The 18031-nt window shown below is 35.0% G+C and overlaps 1 protein-coding gene across 1 annotated transcript in view; it reads right to left on the bottom strand.

Annotated features, from left to right (window-relative positions):
- Positions 1-18031, bottom strand: part of LOC136043960 (pre-mRNA-processing factor 17-like) — a 72816-nt gene that overhangs the window by 15348 nt on the left and 39437 nt on the right. Inside the window, exons 5-7 of the mRNA XM_065729035.1 lie at positions 15046-15260; positions 9703-9811; positions 5541-5695 (exon numbers count right to left, since the gene is read on the bottom strand). Of these exons, the coding sequence (XP_065585107.1) occupies positions 5541-5695; positions 9703-9811; positions 15046-15260 (479 nt within the window). The remainder of the gene's footprint in view (positions 1-5540; positions 5696-9702; positions 9812-15045; positions 15261-18031) is intronic.

Genomic DNA, 18031 nt, shown 5'->3' with positions numbered 1-18031 from the left:
AGCGCACCCTTCATAGAAATTATCTTACCGCATCAAACTTCCTCCATGAAAAGATCCTCCCAGTTAACCCAATCTCCCCACCCCCACCAGAAAAAATCACCCCTGAAAACGTTTGTATACTTACCAATAACAAGTACTATGTGTAAACAATGGGCAAAGTTCATAACTTGCAGCCCTTATCCCAGGGACTATGGGGGGTTAAGTCGTCCTCAAAGACATAGGTATTAGATATTTCGACTATGTTGAACAAAATGTCTATCTCAAAATTTTGATCCGGTGACTTTGGGAAAAATGAGCGTGGGAAGGAACCTAGTTGCCCTCCAATTTTTCTGGTCACTTAAAAAGGACACTAGAATTTTTAATTTCCGTTCGAATGAGCCCTCTTGCGAAATTCTAGGATCACTGGGTCGATACGATCACCCCCTGGGGAAAACAAGAGCCAAGAGCTCATATGGATCTTAGGAAGAGGTCGGAACCCAAAATTAGACTCGGTACGAGAGTTAACGATTTCATCGTCCAAGCAGATCATGAAGCACCGAACTTGCCAAGGCACTAGAGATCGCTCCAGCTCCCCCAAAGAGATCGGATCCATTCCGCTTACGTCAATCACGTATCTATAACTTGTGTTTATTCTCAAACTCGCCAAAGCAGTATAAATCCCCCCAACTCCCCCAAAGAGAGCGGATCCGGTTCGGTTATGTCAATCAAGTATCTAGAACTTGTGCTTATTCTTCTCATCAATTTTCATCCCGGTCTCCCCACTCTAAGCGTTTTCCTAGATTTTCGATTTCCAAGATTTCCGTTTCCCCCCTCCACCCCCATGTCCCAGGATCCGATTCAAATTAAAAATCGAGCATTTGAGACATGAGATCTTTCTATATATCAAGTTTCATTAAGCTCCGATCACCCATTCGTAAGATCAACATACCTCATATTTTCACAATTTCCCATTTCCGTTTCCCCCCTCCATTCCCCCATATCCCAGGATTCGATGCGAATTAAAAATCGAGCACATGAGACATGAGATCTTTCTATATATCAAGTTTTATTAAGATCCGATCACCCATTCGTAAGATCTATTTTCACGATTTCCCCTCCCTCCAGCCCCCCCCCCAGATGGTCAAATCGGGGAAACGACTGTTATCAAGTCAATTTGTACAGGTTCCTGACACGCCTACCAATTTTCATCGTCCTAGCACGTCCAGAAGCACTGAACTCGCCAAAGCACTGGAAATCTCCCCCCCCTGCCCGACTCCCCCAAAAAGAGTGGATCCGGTTGTGTCAATCACGTATCTAGGACTTGTGCTTATTCTTCCCACCAAGTTTCATCCCGATCTCTCCACTCTCAGCGTTTTCCAAGATCTCTGGTTTCCCCCTCCAACTCCCCTAATGTCAACGGATCTGGTCGGGATTTAAAAAAGAGCTCTGAGACACGAGGTCCTTCTAAATATGAAATTTCATTAAGATCCGATCACACGTTCCTAAGTTAAAAATAACTCATTTTTTTAATTTTTCCAAATTAACCGGATTAATCCCCCCTTCATAAAACCCCCCGAAAGGGAGCGGATCCGTTCTGATTATGTCAATCACGTAGCTAGGACTTGTACTTATTCTCCCAACTAATTTTCATCCCGATCTCTCCACTCTATGCGTTTTCCAAGACTTCCGGTTTACCCCTCCGCTGCCCCCCAATGTCAGCGGATCTGGTCGGGATTTACAATAAGAGCTCTGAGACACGAGATCTTTCTAAATATTAAATTTCATTAAGATCCGATCCGTTCGTAAGTTAAAAATACCTATTTTTTCTAATTTTTCCAAATTAACTGGCGCTCCACCCCCCCCCCCCAGAGGGTTGAATCAGAGAAGTAACTATTTCTAAATTAATCTGGTTCGGTCCCTGATATGCCAGCCAACTTTCATCGTCCTAGCTTATCTGGAAGTGCCCGAACTAGCAAAACCAGGACCGACAGACCGACGGACAGAAACTGCGATTGCTATATGGCACTTAGTAAAATACCAAGTGCCATAAAAAAAAAAAAAATAAACACGCATCCGTGATCTTTCTTCTGGCCAAAAAAAAATCCAAATTTGTGTAGAGAGGAGCTTGAAACCTCTACAGTAGGGTTCTCTGATACGCTGAATCTGATGGTGTGATTTTCAACAAGATTATATGACTTTTAGGGGTGTTTCCCCCTTTTTTCGAGAATAAGGCATACATTCTCAGGCTCGTAGCTTTGGGTAGGACTTAAAACGAGGGTTTGATGGGTAGTACTAAACTTGAAACTTATACATTTGAAATCAGTTCAAAATCCGATTCTTTTGATGTATCTATTAAAATCAAAATTCAGTTTTTTAGAGTTTTGGTTACTATTGAGCCGAGTCACCCCACACTTACAGTTCCTTACGACGAACTGTCTGATTTGTATGTTCTCCATGGTGGTTGTATCGAACCTATAGTGACACCATGACATCAAGAGACACACAATGTCTGCGGTTACAAGATAAGTGACAATGAGAATTAATATATATAAGCCTGTCGCGTAGCCATGCCGAGGCCTAGCCTCATTCCCGGCTACATAGTTTTTTTTTCTTTTTGAAACTGCCAATTAATATTCCTGACCACAAACAACGATCTAAATAGGTCACAACTTTAAGAAATTCGTATTTTTCTCAGGGTGGCTGTATCGAACATGTTGTGACGTCATGACATCAAGAAAAGGCTCGAATTGTCTAAGGTAAGAAGACACTCCGAGGTCGACACTGCTCCCCAGGGCCCGGGGGCAGGCGTTGTAAGTTATGCACTGGGGATATATTTGTTTCTTATAAAAGGATGTATAAACTTCAGGGAGGGTTAATTTGATTGAAACTGAAAGCTCTAGTTCACCTTTTAAGAGTCAAAACAGACCGAAGGGCAAATAACTCCCCTCCCACGTCCTTTTTCCAAAAGTAAATCCCATTAAAATTTTCAGATAGCCATTTTGTTAAAAATAGTTCAAAGATCATTAATAAAAACTCCAGGGTCGACAGAATCCCCCAGGGCCCAGGGGGCAGGCGTTGTAAGTTATGCCCTGTGGGCATATATGGTTCTTATAGAAGTGATGCTCGTATAAACTTCGGAGAGGGCTCATTTGATTAGAATTTGGAAGTTCTAGTTCCCTTTTTAAGATTCAAAAGAGATCGGAGGGAAACTAGCACCCCTCCCCACGCTTTTTCCAACAAAACCCATCCGATAAAAATTTTGAGGTAGTCATTTTGTAAAAAATCGTTCAAAAATCAGATAATAAAAACTCCGTGGTCGACAACAAACCCCCAGAGCACGGAGGCAATAGTTTTAAGTTATACCCCGGGATCATATAAGGTTTTATGGAAGGGAAGGTCGTATAAACTTTAGAGGTGGGCGGAGGGCATCTACTCCCCCTGCCCCCTCCACCCACACTCCTTTCCCCAAATTCATCCGATCAAAATTTTGAGATTGCCAGTTTGTTTGAAATAGTCTAACGATCAGATAACAAAAGCTACGGGGTCAAAATAACCCCACCCATAGCCTGGGGAAGGGTTGTAACTTACGCCTTGGAAGCATATAGAGTTTTGTGGAAGAAGTGGTCGAATAAGCCTCAGAGAAGATTCAAATAATTAGAGATGGAAGGTTCTACTTCCCTTTTTAAGAGTCAAAGTGATTCGATGGCAACTAGCCCCCCCCCCGCCAACCCCCTTTTCCCAAATGCACCCGAAAAATGGGTGCATTTTTTCCCCAAAAAAATCTAATTTTTCTATATAGATATTTTGTTTAAAACAGACCAAAAATCATCCAACAAAGATTCCAAGAATAACACAGCCCACTAAAATCTGGGGGCAAGTCTTGTAAATTATACCCCGGGGACATATAAGATTTTTATGGAAGGGATGGTAGTACAAACTTCGGAGAAGGCTCATTCGATGGGAAAATCGGAAGTTATTGTGCCCTTTTTAGGAGTTAAAAGTGATCATAGGGCAAATAGCCCCCACGCCCTTTTTTCCCCAAATGCACCCGATAAAAATTTAAATCTTAGTTCAAGGACTAGATAACAAACTCCCGGGTGGACACAACCACCCAGGACCCAGGGGCAGGCGTTGTGAGTTATGCCCTGGGGGCATATATGATTTTTATGGAAGGGCTGCTCGTATAAACTCCCGAAGTCAAAAGACATCGGAGGTCAACTAGTCCCCCGCACCAAACCCATCCAATAAAAATTTGACATAGCAATTTTATTGAAAATAGCGCCAATGAAGCAGTAGATTTTAGACTTATACAATGAGAGAAGGAGGCAAGACCCAAACTTATATTTGTAGATTTTTTTTCGGTTCCAACTTGATTTGCATATCCAATTTAAATTTAAATCGTTTTTATATTTATTTACTCATTTATATTAGTACCTACTTTATGTTTGTTTGCTATGATTGTTTAGTTAATTTCTGTTCGTTTTGGGTTTCATTTATGCTTCAATAGCAAAATATTTTTGTTCGTTTTAAGCTTGATTTGCATATTCAACTTAAGCTTTACTCGTTTTAAGATTTATTTACTCATTTACATTAGTACCTGTTCTATGTTTTTTTTGCCGTGATTGTTTATTTAATTTCTGTTCGTTTTGGATTTCAGATTCAGATTCATTTATTCAAAAATTCATATTCATCAAAATCTTCAACTTGCCCAAATGGAGAGACAAGCTCGACTACTGGGCAAGACTTATAAATAAAATTGAACATCCTCATTGATACAGAACAAACAAAAAATGAACCACTATTTCATCAATAAAATAAAAAATTTCATTTATTAAAATTTCATTTACTCTTTAATATTAATTTCTGGTCGTTTAGAGTTTGAAGTTATTTTAGGTCTCTATTTATTTTTGTCTTAAGTTTAATATGGCTTTTACTTTTCTTTAGAAAACTTCTTTTTCGGAAAGTTTGTTTTTAATAAATTATATTCAAAACACAAAAGATTTTTCAACCTTTTCCGTTTTTATATGGTTTATAAATCCAAAATTGCTGAGACCTTCAGGTCATCGACATATATAAAACTGTCAGTCTACATTAATTATTTATTTTCAGTAATCTCGGTTATTATGGTGATTTTCTTTTCTTCTTTTTTTACTGATGTTGTGACGAGTAAAAACACAAAGCTCAGAATGAAAATTATTTTTGGTAAAACGCAAATGACGTTCCGGTCTTTAAATGGCTAAGAGGCGTTAGTCTTTTTTGTGGTAGTTTCTGTCCGTTTTAGGTTTGACTTTTATTAATCATTTGAATTTCTGCTCGTTTTAGGTTTGATTTATCTATTAATAGTGATTTATGTTCGTTTACGCTTGAATCATTATTTGAATTTATTTTACATTGTCTTTGATTTGATATAACTCTTTATTCTTCTTTGAAAAACTTATTTCAGGCTATTTTTAATTAACCAGAGAGAGAACAATAAAATCCAGAATGAATGAATGAAAAAAGAATGAAAGTGAAAAAGATTAAAAATAAAAGAAGAATGTAAATAGGCTGTGTCTACTTACCGAGATGATTTTATTGTCTGATGTTCCACATACAAACAAATTCTGTTTATCTTCATCGGGATTGAATTTCACACAATAGGCTACCTTCTTATTTGTGAAACGTGATATACACTGGCCTGTCTCAGTATCCCAAAGCTTGATGTACCGATCGAAACCTACAAGCATAATAAGGTCATCACTATGAAAAACTATAAAAAGGTGTAATACAGTTTTTCTTATAGAATTACTTAACTTCTTTTTAGATTTTAAACTCCATGTATGGAACTTTGTTTACAGGAAATAGAAATTTGACTGCTTGTTTCCTTGACAAGCAAGTCACATTTTTTTCTGTTGTTAACCCCCCCCCCCCAAAAAAAAAAACGCAAAGAAGAGAGAAACGAGGACAATAACAGCTGAGACCAGTTGGTCATAGAAATTATTTTCTACTTCTGTAACCTTAATCTAAGTTCTAAGTTACACAAAAAAAATAGATCGGGCGTATTTGGGGAAAAGAGGGTTGGCGGGGAGGTGGGGGGGGGGCTAGTTGCCATCAGATCACTCTGACTCTTAAAAAGGGAACTACTGAACTTAACCTAAGTCCAGACGGAAGTTGAATTTTGTTTCAGCAGCCAGATTTCACTTCCCAACTAGAGGGAAAAAAATGTCTGCAAGTGGGCGAATATTCGGTTCATTTTTGCTTTTGAGCATCGATGAAAAAATTCACTTCTCCAACAAAACAAGCTAAAATATATAAAAGCTTCCACTTTGGCCAAACGTATTATTTGCATTCTTCTTTAGATTAAAATCTAAAACAAATCACTTTGTTTTCACAGGGAATTACTATTAATTTAGGGAATTTGATAGAGAATTTCGATCAATTTGAAAGAAAATTTCTATCATTTTATCATTTATCAGCTTTAGAGACCTCCACTTTCAAATAGACATATCAATAGCTTGACGGTACTATTCGATCATTTTTCCGCCGGCAGGAGAAACATAGCTATCATTTATTCCTATCATTCTTATCAGTATTCCTATCATTTATCTAAAAAAAATAATGCAAAGGCTTTCATGTTAAATTACATATACGTATTTCAGTAAACAAGGAAATGCAGCTCAGCTGATAATCTCCATAGGTCCTTGACAAGCAACTCACCTCTTTTATGGGGTGTCAATGACATAATTTCCAAGCCTTTCAACTACACTGAACAAAATAGTCATCTCAAAATTTTGATTAGATGTTTTGGGATTTGATGGGCGTGGGAGAGGGGGTGGGCTTGTTGCCGTCCAATCAGTTTTGACTCATAAAAAGGGCTAAATCTTAAAAAGGGCACTAGAACTTCTGATTACCATTCCAACGAGCTCCTCCGAAGTTTATACGATCACCCTTTCAATATACATTATATGCCCCTAGGGCAAAACTTACAACCCTTGCCCTGATGGCTGTGGCGGGTTGTCATCCTCAAAGAAATAATTTCCACTCCTTTCAATTACGTTGAACTAAATGGCTATCTCAAAGTTTTTATTGGATGTGTTTGGGGAAATGATGGGGGTGGTGTGGGGTTAGTTGTCTTCCAATCACTTCCGAATACTAAAAAGGGCACTAGCTCTTTTAATTTCCAACCAAATGAGCTGTTTTCGAAGTGTCTACGACAACAAATGACCATCTTAAAATTTCTATCAAATTCATTTCGGGAAAATACGAAGTGTGTGTATGTGGGGGGTTATCCAACCTAAAATCACTCTGAGTCTTAAAAAGGTTACTAGAACTTCTGATTACTAATCCAATGAGCCCCCTCCGAGGTTTATACGATCACCCTTTCTATATATACCTTATATGTCCCCACGGCACAACTTACAACCCTTGCCCTGAGGGATGTGAGGGGGGTTGTCATCCTCAAAGATATAATCCCCGAACCTTTCAACCTAGTTGAATAAAATGGCTATCTCAAAATTTTGATTGGATGTGTGAGGAAATGGTGGGCGTGGGAGGGGGGTTAGTTGCCCTTCAATCACTTTCGACTATTAAAAAGGTTCTAGCCCTTTCAATTTCCAATTTAATGAGCCCTTTTCGAAGTTTCTACAACTCCTTCGATACGAAGTCTCCTGGTTTAAATCAAAAAATAAATAATACATTGTGTGCACATCGCTCTTTACTTAGGCAGCGCTATTGCACTGCTATTCAGCTCTACGTCGATTAAATTCAATTAAAAGTACTTTAAGGTAATGAAATACCTTAATGGATCATTCTATCTCATCTGTTATAAATTTTTTTTAGTTTCTGTGGCCAATTATTCAGAATCAATTGAGCATGCCATAACTTGTAGAGCATGGATAAAAGATCCAAGTAAAATGATAAAAACCAACTCCTACTTTCCTAGAAATCTTGAGCTACCCACTTGGACTGTCAAGCCTGTTTACAAATAGGACGTAAAATGTCCTTGCCTTTTCAATCAAATTTAATTATTAACCCATGTATTTACAGCAGCTTTATAAGGTGGTTAGTTCACTGGGAGAACTCACTAATAGACTCTTTCTCTTTGTGAAAATCAACCGAAGTAAATGTAAATTGATTTTAGTTAAATTGAAAATGTTAAAATAGTTAAAAATAGTAAATAGTTAAATATATAGTTAAGTAATATATAGTTAAATAGTATAGTTATATAGTTAAATATATATTAAATATATAGTTAAATTATATAGTTAAATATATAGTTATATAGTTAAATAAATATAGTTAAATAGTTAAAAATAGTAAAAAATAGTTAAAATGTTAAATTGATTTAAATTGAAATTGAAAATAAATAAAGAAATGTAACTTGTAAAATGATTTTAAGGTACCACGTCCTTTTAACAAAGAAATCTGAATTTTAATTAAGTAAACTATACTATTGAAATTTTGATCATTAGAGCTGATACTAAAAATTTAAACTATCACTGTTATTCAATTTTTTTTATATATTATATCATAAATAAAATAATATTGATATTGGTTATATTATATTATTATTTTAGGCTAGCACTCAATGCAAAAATTTCATGTCAACCAAAAAAGCATTATATAATATTAAATTTTTTATATAAATTCTACAAAAAAGGAGCGAGAGGAAAGATAACTTAGAGTTCCCCTGAGTTTGATTTGAAGACCGATTTTGGCATGAAAAAAAAATCATAAAAACTTACGTCTTGCCATAACTTGTAGAGCATGGATAAACGATAGAGAACTAAAAGCCAGCACCTACTTTCCCAGAAATCTTAGAAACAAAAACATTGAACTTCTCTCGTTTTGTGACGGAGACAGATATTCAGTTATGATCGGATAGTACGATTTTTTTTTTCGATTAAGCGGAGCAGATTTTCTTCTTAAAGCTCAGGAAAAGGCAGCCCTTAAAAATATTTTAGCATACCTGCTAGAAAAACGCTAAAAATTATATCAAAGATAGTACCATTTTACCAACTAGGCTGTTTTGGGAGTTTTTATGGTGCTACCCACTTTGATTGACAAGCTTGTTTACGCAAGGGACGTAAAATTTCCCTGTCTTTTCAATCAAATCTTATAATCAATCCAAATATTTGCAGCAGCCCTAGAAGATGGCTAGTAGCCCTAGTGTAGCCTAATGCTAGTAGCCCTAGAAGATGACTAGGAAAACTCACTAATGGACTCTTTGTCTTTACGACAACCAACGGAAGTTATGGCTAGTAAAAGGGTTTTCAGCGTGCCGCGTCCTTTTGATAAGGAAACCGAAGATTTACATTTTATTCAGGTTTACTCAATTAGTGACAATTTATCATTAGGGCCAGTCAAAAACGTTATAGAATATTATTGCTGTTCAATGTTTCTTTTAAGTTACATATAATAAATAAAATAATACAGATACGGGTTATGTTATATTATCATTTTAGACCACTGTAAAAGTCTTACGTCAACTGAAATAGCATTGTATCAGATTCAATTTTTGATATAAATTCTACAGAAAAAGGCTATATATTTCACAAAAAGAAAGGATAAAGTTAGAGTTCCCCTGAGATTGGTTTAAAGTCCAATTCTCCCATAAAAACTCACTTTTTAGATATGTTTGACCCCCTTTCCTGAGGAAAAAAGCTTGCAATTTCGCCGTACGAGCGAGAGATCTGCGAGCACCTATCCAATAAGAGAAAAAAAACTACCACCATCAAGACTTACTTGTCGAGAGGAACTGAGTTCCATCATTATTGAAGTTAACATCTCTGACACCCTGTCGATGACCCAAATATGAGCGAATGCAGCGTCGCTGGTTGTATACCTCCCATAGCTGGAAAAATTACAAACAGAAAATAATTGACTTTATAAGTATACAATTCATTGTACTTATTTATTTGATTGAAAACCCGTCTATACAAATTTGAAAAGAACGGAGCATAAGACGGAAAAAAAAGAAAATAAAAAAAGAAATAGAGAACGAATATACACAAATAGATTGAGCAAAATAGTGAAAAATTACAGCCAAGTGCGAGACTAAGTCGACAAAGCCCATAAAAATCGAATAAGAACACAAGATCATAAATAAATCAAGGACAAAATAGGAATGAGAACAAAATCAAAACGAAATCAAACGAAGTAAAACCAAAGACAAACATACAAAATCAACATATTCATAGATATATAAATCAAAAATAAATCCCAACAATAACCACAGTTATTTAAATATTTAATACTTTTAACTTAGTTATTTGAAAACTGGCCATAATCACTTATTTAGAACACGCACACATTATTTGTACGAAGTACAACTATACAATTATGTTTTGCAATTCGTCTTAAAACTGAGACTTTTGGGTAGGCTACTTTGAATTGAGCAACCATTTCTGAGTTCTGTATCATAGAGGCTAGCGGAGTAGATTAATTATAGATTTAAAAAATGGGATCTGATTTTATGCTGATCAATTTTTATTAGCAGTCTCCAAAAGGGAGGAGCGTGCAGTATATCAGGAAGGGCAATAGCGTTATAAAGGTTAGCTAGAAGCATCCGGTTGAACCAAAATTCGCATTAAACAATAGAACCATAGGCTGCTGAAATTTAAAGTTGAGTTGGTCAAGAAAAAGCGTACGAGTGTGGTGGATCGAGGAACCGATGAGGAGGCTAAGAAAAATAAGGTAGTCAACAAACTGAACAGAACTATTCCGAAGAGCTAATTTAGCCATCTTCCGATTAAAAAGAATGATCTCAGATTTAGCACGGTTGAATCGAATCTAATTTTTAGGCATTCAGAGCAAAGAATTCCGAAAAAAAAATGTTGCACAATAAATAAAAACTTCAAAGACTTCAAATAAGAACTTAAATATGTTACCTGGCAATTTTTTGACAAAACAGTGCTTGGAACCATAATAAAAATACGGCACCAAGGTAGTTGAAAAAGAATAAGGGAGAACAGAGACATTGAAAGACAGAGATAAGACTGTTAAGCTTGCTATATGAATGGGTTGTTTAGGGCCCTATTGTTTTTCTTTTTCTATTGGTTCTTAAGTTAATTTTCGAAGTAAATTTGTGTTTGTTCTTTCTTTTTATTGTTGTTTTCTGTTGGGTTGATAGGATGAAACTACGTGACAATTTCTTTGTTTCAACATAAGATGTCTTCTCAGAACCATTGTCCAACACGCTTGGAACTCGTAAGATAAAAACACTTTAAAGTTTTGCTGGGTTGAACACGGATAACCTGAAAACAGTTTTTGTCGAAACAAGCTGAATTTTTTAACAAGGGGAGATGAGTGTAAGATTAGGATGCTGAGGGCCGTGAGCTTCAAAGCATTGTTTTGGTGAATGTGCAAGGTTATAGTTACATTAAAGTATATGTATTGACGCGAAAGGGCGATTAGGCTTTGCTTGGACTGGTAGAAACTTTAATGGGTTCGTGGATTGGTTCAGATAATTGTAAGAGCTTTTGTGTATGTAAAAAACATTTCAAAATGGAAGAGTTGATTCGTTTATTGGACTACATTGTTGGAAATTACTTGAAATTTTTGTAGTTGCTGAAAATGTTTGGTTTTATTTTTTTTTAGATTAAAAAAGGCGTTACTGTTATTATCATTGTTAGTTGAATCTTAAAACTGAATCTTAAAATTTAAAACTGAAAACTGAATCTGAAAACTCATCAAGTCGTGCAGTTTTGGGTAGCAGCGGACGCCAAATCAAAAAAAAAAAAAAAAAAAGGAAAAGAAACGTGACCTCTTATTAACAACAAGCATAACACACGGTGTTTTTTTCCAGCTAATAATCCGAAGTCGCTGATGAGATATTGCTAATTACACCCCATTGATAACCAATATATACATAAAGCGTGTTTAGTTACAGTTACGACACCACCCTCATCGTTTTCTGAAAGTTTAACCATTGCCCTTAGCATTAGTAATAGTAGTCGGCATATTAGAAGAAGTAATAGAAGGAGCAAAAACAGTAGTAATATTAATAGCCAAAGCAGTATTAGTCGTTGCTCGTATTCACATTGTGTCATTTTGGTCTATCTCAACATCCCCTCCTCATGCCCCGATAGTTTCAACTTAAGACTTTAAGTCGTTTTCTACATATTGCTGATACGTCCTGTTGGTAACCTGCACGTGCATAACGTGTTTTGATTTAGCAGAACAATTAACCTTATAAATATTTCTTCATGTCCTTAACCTTAGTTGTAGCAGAAGTGACAGTAAAAGCAGTAGGAGTAATACTACTAGCATCGGTAATAGGCTATAAACAGTAAAAGCTACACTACTTTATGTTGTCTTTTGGTCAGTTGAACATCCCCCTCATTAACCCCAGAGTGTGTTTTAATTTTGATTGATTCCCCTCCCCCATCATTTGCTAAGATTTTCATCTTAATAATCCTATCCTTAGTCTTACTTGCAACAGAAGTAGTAGTAGGAGTAGCAGCGGCAGTAGAAGTAACATTAGTATTAGCGTACACACATTGACCTTTGTTCAATTGATCTTTCCCCAAATCATTCCCAGAAAGTTCCAAAGTAAAACCCTACGTCATTTTGACAATCTGCATGCACATAGTTATTGTGATTTAGTTCAACTTTCCCCTCCATTTTCTTTTAGATGTTCAGTAGTACCAATATTATATTAGTAGTAGTAGTAGATACAATGAAATGGGGTCAATTTTTCCTATATATATATATATATATATATATATATATATATATATATATATATATTTTGTCATGTAGTTAGTCTCCTGAAAATTATTCTTCCTTTTCCACTTCTTAATTCCGAATGACTGACAACAGGCGTTTGCGATTAGGAAATTTCATTAAAAAGAAACATTTTTATATTGGCCTTACATTGGTTGGATACTTGTCGGATAATTATTGGACCTTGAGCAATGTAGAGTATACCTTTGTTTTAGTTATTTAAATTGTTTAGTCCTTGAACTGTGAGGACATAAGCTGGATTATATTTAGCATTTAATTGGATTACACAATAAGCGAAACTGTTGAAAAGTTCTGAGCAATGACGCCTGTCTAAAAACGGATATTTTGTGAACATCATTAAAATAGTAAGTTTCGTAATCTAACCTCAGTGAAGCAGAAGGTTTCACAATATTTGGCAAAGGATTATTGTTCACGACTTGACATAATTATTATTGTTGAACCATTTTTGCCAATTTTACTAATAAGGGAGCAGAAAAGGTGAGTTTTTTTGTCGCAAGGGCTTTCGTACATGCCGGGAGTTATGTCTTCCTTAAGTTGCTGGGATAAAGTGACAAAAAATATACGTTTCCCTTGCTTATTGGTGTATGGCGTTGTGCATTCCTTAGCGAAATAGAAGACCATCTATCAGTTTCGATTATATTCCCCGTTGGTTCAAGTTATCCTAGCAGGTCGGACTAACATTTCGGGGGGGGGGGGGTTCATACTCCCTACCCCTCTCTTGATATGGCCTTGGTAATCACACACCAAGATGTACTTGGAAACGTTTTGTATTTAGTTTGGTTTATAGCTCTACATCTACAAGGTATAATTCTATGACAAAACAGAAAAATGAAAGAAAGAAAATGGGTGGAAGGAGTGGACCATCCCCGCGTTCAACATGGTGTTTAAAATTATTTATTTGAAAATAAAAAGAAATGACCGAAAGACTTAAGTCTAGTGGTGTAACTTGACCCCTTGACGGCCTATGTTATCCGTATTATTGAAAATTATTATATTTAAATTATAAAAATTATTAAAATATTATTATTTATATAATTATAGTGTTTTGATGTAATAATAATAATAATAATATTATTTCATATATAATAAATAATAATATATTTATATTATAATTAGATAAACTATTGAAATTATTTAAATTAAAACTATTATTATATAATTAGAAAATTATTATTGAAAAAATCATCTGAGTTAAAAATCTTGCAGCTCCGTTGTGCCTTTTAAGAAAGTTTCTATAGAATATGTTTTCAATTTTATCTGATATATAAACAATAAGAATTTTTTATCTAGAAAAGAGTAAATTGCAGCTTATGAAGCTCTGAAGCACAAATAAGCAAATAACTAAGTTTAGCGGAATCAACAAGCACTTTTGAACAAAATTCAATAATTGCAATTGTCTATTAAATGCCAAAAAGTCCAAAACTCAGCTGCAATAAGCTCATTGAACGCAGGGCATCGAACGCATGAACACATTAATTTTTTAATGAAAATACCAGAAAAAAGGTAGGCTATTATTCGATTTTTTTTGGGGGGGGGGCAAATTCCAGCCTTGCTCAACCACCTCGCCCCGAATTGGTACTAATCCTGAAAAGCTGAGATAAATTCTATCAGTTCCTCAAGGCTTGAATGCTTGTAATCTAACGACAAGTACTTGAGGTATTCATGTTTTTTTTCACTACAAGCATCTCTAATAGTAGCATTCTCTTACATTTTGTGTGTTTTTAACTTTGCTTATTTATGTGATTTTTTTCTGTGCTTATTTCTGTTCTCTTTATTCTGTTTTCATAATCCTTTTATGTCTTTACAATACTATTAATCCTTCTTCTTCTACGGGTTTCTACTTGAAGCTATATTAATCTTAGCGTTTATTATCTTTCTAATTGCTTTTAAATCTCCTTATTTTGGCGAAGTCATATTTACTCATTCTTGTGTTATTTTTTATTGTTCGTTTTATTTTCGTTGTTCTTTTTCTTTTTCTAATCTTCTTCTTTATGCTTATAGAAAACTCTGATAACTTGAAACATAGTAAGTGGATTATTCGTTGTGAAAGGTTTGATAAGTTCTACAAATATAAATCATCTTTAGAGATCACTCTATAAAGGAAAAAAACGAAGAGTTTTTTATGATTTATTTTATGATTTGATTATGATTTATTTTATTATTATGATTTAACAAAAAACGAAGAGTCACGTAGGGCATAAAAACACAGGAATCATACTTTAATCCTATATTGTCCCGAACGGGGCCAGAGGGGTTCTGCTCTGATCTAGTTTCGTCCTTATCTCTGATAGCAGAGTGGCATAGTTATTATTTTTTTTTCTAAAATGACCGGAAGAGTACCTTGACTTTGCCGTCCATTGAGCAGGATAAAAGGAGATGAGCTGTTTTAGGAATTAATCGAATTTGGTTCAATGCCTTTGAATGTCCAGTCCAAGTGTGAAGTAGCTTCTTTGGTACAAAACATTTGTCAGGAGGACTTTCAGATCTCAAGTTAACACCCACGTCATGAGGAGCATGCATAAACGATCGTCCTTGGTAGTCATGAGGATCTTTAACTGAAAAAAAAGCTGTTGATAATTTGTCGTTCCAACATAAAAGAAAATAATAGTGGATTAATTTTTACTGGAAGCAAAAAGAAAGCAATAAAAGAAAATAATTGTTCGCATTAAATTGGTCCGTTGCGTCCATATTAAGAAAACAGACGAGATGGATAACAGCTTGAATAGAAAGAATTCTGTTTTTGTATGGTAAGAGAAATGGCATAAATTCCACATTCAGCTGCTCCTAAACAAACAAAATTTTTAAACTTCAAATTTCTGAAAAGCGTGTAACAAAGCCTAAAACATTTAAGATATTAATTACATCACAGTCGGTTATACTGTATGGTCCATAAACTTACATAAAAAAAACGAAACGAACAGCATAATCTCTGTCTTTTGTGAAAATTAGGGCCCAACCGATATATCAGCCGACAGAAATTATTGAGTCGATATTAGGGTCAGTGTTATTATTGGATATTGGCAAAACATTTCGGTTATCGGTAAATTTCTTTTTTTTGTGCAGCTTGTCCAGAAGATGACACCAGATTTTCTAGGTAATTTTTGCTTGCCTAGTGCTTGGGGGCAGAGCCATCAGCTAAATCTGACCATAGTGGAGAGAGAAGCACAGGTGAGTCAAATGAAGTTAAAGTACATTTGGTGTCTGTACTTTTCGATACACACCCAGTGCAGCAATATTTGAAATGTTTGGTGACTTCAAGAACATACATCCTCTACCAAAGTAACTATAAAAAATAAAATATATTTATGTTTAAATATTTAATATTAAACAAATATTTAAATATATAAATAAATAAATATTTAATTTAAATATTAATTATTTATGTTTAAATTTTCTTACATTTATGTTTAATGAATGTTCACTTGCGTGGGTGAAAGGTCCAAGATTAAATCAGTTAAAACCATGATATCCAGTCAGGGTCTTAGCTAAGGCGGAGAGGGGGTGTTTTAAGGTGGAATTACAAGGCGTTGCCGACGCGTGTCACCACCTCGTAAAATTTATCCTGGTAATTTAGCTTGTGTGTCCCCATTTGTCAACATACTGGACGATTTTGTCGAGAAATTCTTTAAATCCATCCTCCAACTTACAACTTTAGCTGCACTCCTGTATCCAATGTGTCTAGTATGGGTTTGTTGGTAAGAGACCATATTGTATGAACGTAAGTAAAGTTTTTTACATTAATGTGTGAATGATTAAAATTCAATGTCCCGCTATTGAAACCTGGGTTTTGAATAATAAATTCCAAAAAATATCTTACACTTGTTTCAATCAGATTTTCACGTATTTGTGTTTATGTACTAAACCGGCTTCTTTGATTATTTTTTATTTATTTGTCACTTCCGCAAATATCCGCCATTTCGTTCGCGTGCTCAGAAGCTGCTCATCAAAAAAGGTAAAAAAAATCAAGCAATTCCTGTAAATGGCCCAATTTTTAGAATCCAGTGAATTATTGAGGTTGTCCTTTGGTGTGTAATAGACCAGGAAGAAATACGCGGGTATGAATATGGGCAGAGAATGGGGGTTTAAACTTTAGGTAAGCTTTTTTTCCGGAAGGGAATTTATCAGCAAATTATATCTGTATCGTCTCGGTACACTACCAACACATCGGTAGCGGTACTGGACTTCAAAAATCCGTATTGATCGTGCCCTGGTAAAAATACAACTATGTAAACATCACTACCAGGCTATATTTTGCAGTTATCTTTTATTATCTTTTGGAATTGAATGGGTTCTTTTTCTGGGTTTTGCTGTTTTGGTAAATCGTTTTGTCTGTTTCGGTAAATCGCTGTTTTGGCCTCTATTTTTGTCCTTTTTCTAATATTTGTTTCTTATTAGAGGTAGGGTTCAATTATTCAATTGAACAGAATTGTTATAATTGGTAATACAGTAATAGGCTGGAACAGAGTGCACACAACAATGGTCTTTCCAGGAAGCTGCCATGATATATCTGATACAGATTAATGAAGGTATAATACACAGGGCTACGCGAACCTACATAAGTAATGTTAAATGCTCTATGAAAGAAAGGAATTCATAATTGATATATACCCATGACAATAAAATAACCATGACAGTAAAGTAACTAAAGTAAAAACATAAAGTAACTAAAGTAACGTAAGTAAAAACTAAAGTAACTAAAGTAAAAAACAGTCAATTAAAAACATATACGTTTCTTTTACGCTCAACGAGGGAAAGGCCTCTATACTTGACATATGCCCGTTACAGTAAAATAATCATGACACTAAAGTAACTAACACGTTAATTTCTGTCAATTTTAATTTCTTGGAGAGAAGAGCCTCCGTGCTTGATATACACCTTGAAAGTAAAATAACCATGATAGAAAAGTAAATAACCATGACAGTAAAGTAATAACCATGACTATTCTATGCTATACACACCAATGACAGTAAAATGACCATTACAGTAAAGTAAATAACATTTTAATTTCTGTCAATTTAATCTTTTTTAGGAAGAGTTTCCAAGCATGATATATTCCCATGAAAGTAAAATAACCATGATAATTACAGTAAAGTAACTAACATATTAATTTCTGTCAATTTAATCTCTTTGAGTGAAAAGCCTCCAAACTTGATATATTCCCATGAAAGCAAAATAACCATGACAGAAAAGTAAATCATAATGACAGTAAAACAACAAACATGTTAATTTTATGCTTTATGTGGGAAGAGCCTCTATACTAGATACACACCAATGACAGTAAAATAATCACGCCAGTAAAGTAACCAACATGATAATTTCTGTCAAT

Source organism: Artemia franciscana, chromosome 2, assembly GCF_032884065.1.
Source record: "Artemia franciscana chromosome 2, ASM3288406v1, whole genome shotgun sequence".
Classification (NCBI taxonomy): Eukaryota; Metazoa; Arthropoda; class Branchiopoda; order Anostraca; family Artemiidae; genus Artemia; species Artemia franciscana.
Note: the sequence above shows the minus strand (reverse complement) of the source record. Positions and strands in the feature narration are given on the sequence as shown.